Raw genomic sequence first — 6,361 nt, forward strand, 5'->3', positions numbered from 1 at the left:
GTAAAAATGTGGGTGAAATTTGGAAGACAAACAAAACAAAAACAAAAAAGAAAAACGAAAAACCCTCTAAATACAGTTACAGGAAATTACTTAAAGGACTTCGTAAGAGAGAAGTCGTTAAACTGACAAGCGAAACAACTGATAATGAATGCAAAAAGTCAAAAACATCAACGTTCTCAGTCACTTGTGAAGACACACTTTCGTGTACAAAAGGCTTCATCAAGCTCAATTGTCAGGTTACTAAAGCATATACACTTGAGATTAGAACAATACTTGGTCCGTAATGAATTTGATAAATCGTGTGGGAGGACAGGGGCTCTCTTGGTGTGTCTTCGTTTTCGTCTTCTTCTGCGTTCGTGGGCTGCAGCTCCCACGTTCACTCGTATGTACACGAGTGGGCTTTTACGTGTATGACCGTTTTTACGCCCGCCATGTAGGCAGCCATACTCCGTTTTCGGGATGTGTGTATGCTGGGTATGTTCTTGTTTCCATAACCCACCGAACGTTGACACGGATTACAGGATCTTTAACGTGCGTATTTGATCTTCTGCTTGCGTATGCACACGAACGGGGTTCAGGCACAAGCAGGTCTGCACATATGTTGACCTGGGAGATCGGAAAATATCTCCACCCTTTACCCACCAGGCGCCGCTACCGAGATTCGAACCCGGGACCCTCAGATTGAAAGTCCAACGCTTTAACCTCTCGGCTATTGCACACGTTCCTTGGTGTGTCAAGTCAAGTCAAGATTTTATTTCAAGATGTTAAATTGAACAAGCAACAATTGCTTTTGTTTGTTTGTTTTTTTTTCTTTTTTGTTGCAAGTGGATTGTCCTGCTAGAGTGTCCTGGTGACTTTCAGGTTACTAGTGGAGTGTCCTGACTTTCAGGTTACTGGTGATCTTGATTGCAGGTGGGTGGGGGGGGGGGGGAGGCACTGGCGTTCTGTGAGTTAGCCGGTTGGTACATGGACTCGGTCTTGCTGAGGCTGATGGTGAGTCCAAAGCGCCTGCAGGAAGTTGAGAACCTGTCCATAATGAACTGCATGTCCTCATGAGTGTGTGCAGCAAGCGCGCAGTCATCAGCGAAGAGGAACTCTCTCATCAGTGCCTCAAACACCCTGGACCTGGCATGGAGTCGCCGCAAGTTGAAAAATTTGCCATCTGTGCGAAACTGAATGTAGATGCCCCGGTCACAGTCTTGGAAGGCGTCAATCAGCATGGCAGAGAAGAGAATGGAGAACAGTGTGGGTGCCAAGACGCAGCCTTGCTTCACTCCATTTACCACAGGGAAGGGATCAGACATGTCAGTATTTTCCTGTACTCTCGCATGCATGCCATCATGGAAAGACGCAATCAGCTGGATTAGGCTCTCTGGGCAGCCGAACTTTAGGAGGATCTTCCACAGACCATGGCGGTTCACCGTGTCAGAGGCCTTAGTCAGGTCTACAAAGACATGTGGAGCTCCTTGTTCTGCTCACGGCACTTCTCTTGCATCTGGCGTACAGCAAACACCATGTCACATGTTCCCCTGCCTGAGCGGAAGCCGCACTGTGCTTCAGGAATGACTGTGTTGGAGACAAGGTCAACCAGTCTGTTCAGTATGATGCGGGCGAAGATCTTGCTGGCGATGCAGAGGAGAGAGATTCCACGGTGGTTATCGCAGGATGTTTTGTCTCCCTTCCGTTTGTAAATGTGGACAATAGAAGCATCCTTGAAATCCTGGGGGACCTCCCCTCTCTCCCAGATAGACTAGAACAGGGCGGTCAGCTTGTCTGTCAGCACCTCGCCTCCATACTTGTAGATGTCAGCCTGGATTCCATCCGCTCCTGGTGCTTTTCCTGACGTTGTCAGCTTCAGGACCTTCTGGGTCTCGACCTTGGTGGGAGGGGCAGCTAGCGAGTCATTGACTGGTATCTGTGGGAGGGCTGCAATTGCCTCGTCAGAGTCCCTGTTGAGGAGGGTGTTGAAGTGCTCTGCCCAGCGGGCAAGGATGTCTTTCTTGTCTGTCAGGAGGGTGGTTTTGTCCGAGGCTCGGACAGGAGTTGATCCTGTGACTCTCGGCCCATACACAGCTCGGAGACCATCATGGAAGGTCTTCATGTCGTAAGCATCAGCGGCGGACTGAAGCTCTTCGGACTTTCTATCCCATCAGGTGTTCTTCATCTCACGCAGCCTCTTCTGTACGAGTTGCTTGGTTTGCAAGAACTGGTTCTCCTTCCTCTGGCAGTCTTTATCGGAAATGTGATCCCGATGCCGTTTATGCAGTGTGTTCAGGAGCTTGGAGGTTCCAGAGTCGTTCTCGTCAAACCAGTCTTTGTGGCTCCTCTGTACAAAGCCGAGTGTGTCAGCTGCTGCTGTGTGCACAGCATCTCTAAAGGTGCTCCATACCTCTTCTACATCAGTCGATGCAGGAATTTCTTGGAGAGCTACTTGGATTTGCTGCTGCAGCACGTCCTTGGTGACAGGGAGGCGGTGGATGTTCAGCTTCCTAAGGGGTTTCTGCCTGGCTGGTTGGAGCTTGCGTGCAAGGCTGGTGTTCATCTTGCTGCATACCAGATGATGGTCCGACCAACAGACTGCTCCTCTCATGCAGCGTGTAATGGAAACATCACCTCTGTCCATCTGTCGGACAATCACATAGTCCAGCATGTGCCATTGCTTGGAGCGGGGGTGCATCCATGTGTTCTTGTACTTGTCCGCTTGTTGGAAGAGGGTGTTGGTGATGGTCAGTCCATGCTGCGCACAGAGCGAGAGCAAAAGCAGTCCGTTGGAGTTGCACTTGCCAGTGCCGTGCTGTCCTAGGACTTTTGGCCACGAGGAGAAGTCCACGCCGACGCGGGCATTGAAATCCCCAAGGATGATCAGCCTGTCCTTTCTGTCTACCGCTGAAATGGTGCGGCTGAGCTCCTCGTAGAAATATATATGTATATGCATAGATCTCTATCTATATGTATACGCTTCCACACCTCCTCGAAACCAACACCCAAACTGAAAACTGCCCCACTACAGGTCAAATACGAGCCGCTGCTGTGCATGGCGGTGCTGGGCATATGGTCCCTCAGCCTGATCCAGTTCTCGCTGGTTCTCACGGCGGCCAGAGCGCGGCGCGACCAGACGGGGCTGGTGCCTGGACGTCGGCCCCGGAGAACGGAGAAGAAGGGGGCGGGGTGCTGCTCCCCGGACGTGTACGGCATCATCATCTCCATCCTGCTGCAGGACGCCCCCTTCCTCGTCCTCAGGATGCTGCTCATCTTCAAGTGAGTGCAACATGATGGTGATGATGACGATGTTGATGATGACGATGATGATATTGAAGATGATGACGATGTTGATGATGATGATGATGATGACGACGATGACAACGATGACGACAACGATGATAATGATGAGGATGAGGACAACGATAATGATGACGATGATGACGATGACAGTGACCATGATGATCATGATAATGATGATGACAACGATGACGATGATGATCATAGTCATGATAATGATGATGACGACGATGAAGACGATGATGATCATGATCATGATGACGACGATGATGATGACAGTGACGGTGATGATGATGACGATGGCGATGACGACGATGATAATGATGGCAACGATGATGATAATGACGACGACGACTACGACGACGATGATGACGTTGATGATGATGATGACGATGACGATAACGATGACGATGATGATATGGATACTTATATAGTGCTTATCCTCGGTCAGAGACCAAGCTCTAAGCGCTTTACAAGCACACTGGATCATTTGCCTACCTAGGCAGAGCCGACTGACAACTGCCATTGAGCGCTTGTTCATCTTGAAGTGAGTAGAAGATAGGCAGTGGTCGTTTTCCAAATGTGGGCTTTTCCAAATACAATAGACTGAGCAACACACTAGACGCCGCATTCTTGGCATCAGAGATCTTTTCCCGCCCTTCTTGCGGCCAATCAGTGGCAGCCTCTGTGCGTGTGTGTATGTGTGTGTTTGTGTGTCTGTGTGGGTCTGTGTGTTTGTGTGCGTGTGTGCGTGCGCGAGGGTGTAAGTGTACACAAGTGTCAGGAGAGTTCTGTGCACGTGCGTGTGTGGGGAGGGGAGTGGGGGCGAGGGGGGGGGGCAGGGGGGGATAGAGGATGAGGTATGTGTGTATATGCATGCCTACACTGTGGGAGCAACGGGATATTGGAACGTGCGGGTGTGCATATACATATATGTGGGGGTGGGGGGGGGGGGGGATATGGGCGTATGTGTGTGTGCTTGTACAAGTAAGTGTGTGTGTGTGTGTGTGTGTGTGTGTGTGTGTGTGTGTGTGCCGTAGAAGCTGCGATACGTAGCCTAGAAATGAGTGTGTGGATGAGTGGGGGGGGGGGGGTAGAGGGGGTGCAGGGTAATGTGTGTGTGTGTGTGTGTGTGTGTGTGTGTGTGTGTGTGTGTTGGGGCTCATGTACGTTTATGTGTATTTGATTGTGCTTTCATATCTGTGAAACTGAATGTTTGGTGCATATCTGTTATGCATATGTGTGTGTATGTGTGAATGTGTGTCTTCATGTTTTACATTTATTTGTTTATTTATCATCATTGTCTTTTTTGTCTTTTTTTTTTGTACGCTTATAGTTGACTTCATCAAGTTTTTTTGCGCCTTATAAATATTATTATCAGTAGTAGTAGTTCTTTTTTGATGTATTTATCTATTATTTATTTATTTACTTATTTCTTTTTATTTTATTTCATTTTTTCCCCCTCAAGGCCTGACTAAGCGCGTTGGGTTACGCTGCTGGTCAGGTATCTGCTTGGCAGATGTGGTGTAGCGTATATGGATTTGTCCGAACGCAGTGACGCCTCCTTGAGCTATTGATACTGATACTGATTGATACTGATACTGTAAGTAGAAGGCAGGCACTGGTCATTTTAGAACGAGTGGAAAAATACTGTTCCTGTTTGAGTAGAAGATTGGCACTTGACGCGTCAGAATTGGTGAATTCACAGCCCTGATGGCCGTAAAAAGTCCATGGGATCGTTAACCTGTTTAACCCAAGTATGACGGTGCTCATGTTTAAAAACGAGAAAGACATCACTATTTTGTGTTTTTTGTCGCAGGTACAGTGTGCTAAGCTACAACAATAATGGCCGCTAAAGGCTATAGGATCGTTAACCTGTTCAAGCCAAGTAAAATTGAAGCGAAGAAGACGTCACGATGTTGGTTTCTGTCGCAGGTACGACGTGTTGAGCTACACCAACATGTTCTTCACCTCCAAAAACACCATCGTCATTGTCCTCCTCATCTATCGCCTCGTCGTCGTTCATCTGGAGAAAAGGCGAGAGGAAGAAGAAGACGACGTTGAGGCCGAGCTGCTGAAAGACCGAGGCTGGCGACTGGCCAAATCCTCGTCCTTCTCTCCAGGAACCTACACCGGAAAGAGCCGATTGGTCCAGAGCGGGAGCTCCCATAGCAACGGTTTCTACGTTCCCTCGCACTCCACCACCCCGTGTCGAGAGGATGGGAGTGTGGGGAGTATAGGGAGTATAAGTCGCGTGGGAGGGGTGAGGACCCTGGGTGGGGGAGCGATGTACAACAGGGTTTGTTCCCTGGATCACCTCAGCTCTCCTCTCTGACCGCCGCTCTCGTGCTCTGAGGTGTGGGTGACAACCACAAGAAACACGTCTTTACTGTTCTGAGGTGCGGGTGTCAATCAGAAGAGAGAAACACATCAAATACTTTTTTTTTTGTTTTTTCTCTCTGTTCTCGTATCAATCAGAAGTGAGAAACACACCAGCTTCACTTGTTCTGAGGTGTGGATGTCGACCACAGGAAACACATATTTACTGTTCTGAGGTCCGGGTGTCGATCAGAATAGAGAAACACACCAACACTTTTTTTTCTCTCTGTTCTGGAATCAATCAGAATAGAGAAACACACCAACACTTTTTTTTCTCTCTGTTCTGGAATCAATCAGAATAGAGAAACACACCAACACTTTTTTTTCTCTCTGTTCTGGAATCAATCAGAATAGAGAAACACACCAACACTTTTTTTCTCTCAGCTCTGGCATCAATCAGAAGTGAGGAACACACCAACATTTTTTCTGTTTGTTTTTTTTCTCCCATTTCTGGTGTCAGTCAGAAGAGAGAAACGCATCAACACCTTTTTTTTGTTGTTTTTGTTTTTGTGCTTTTTCTTTTCCCTGTTCTGGTTTTTGGAGGTCAGAAGCTGGCCTTGTTGACCCCCATAGGAACAGTTTTCACAGGATCTGCATTGTCCTGGGCCGTGTTGAGTGTCTGCATTGTCCTGAGCCGTTGTTGAGGGTCTGCATGTCCTGGGCCGTTGTTGAGGATCTGCATTGTCCCGGGCCGTGTTGAGGG

General features: G+C 48.4%; 1 protein-coding gene across 1 annotated transcript in view; it reads left to right on the top strand.

The window, feature by feature from the left end:
* Positions 1-5,614, top strand: part of LOC143302037 (transmembrane protein 26-like) — a 25,234-nt gene extending 19,620 nt beyond the window's left edge. Inside the window, exons 4-5 of the mRNA XM_076616525.1 lie at positions 3,011-3,258; positions 5,215-5,614. Coding sequence (XP_076472640.1) covers positions 3,011-3,258; positions 5,215-5,614 — 648 coding nt within the window. The remainder of the gene's footprint in view (positions 1-3,010; positions 3,259-5,214) is intronic.
* Positions 5,615-6,361: the final 747 nt, after the last annotated feature.

Source organism: Babylonia areolata, chromosome 28 (assembly GCF_041734735.1).
Source record: "Babylonia areolata isolate BAREFJ2019XMU chromosome 28, ASM4173473v1, whole genome shotgun sequence".
Lineage (NCBI taxonomy): Eukaryota > Metazoa > Mollusca > Gastropoda > Neogastropoda > Buccinidae > Babylonia > Babylonia areolata.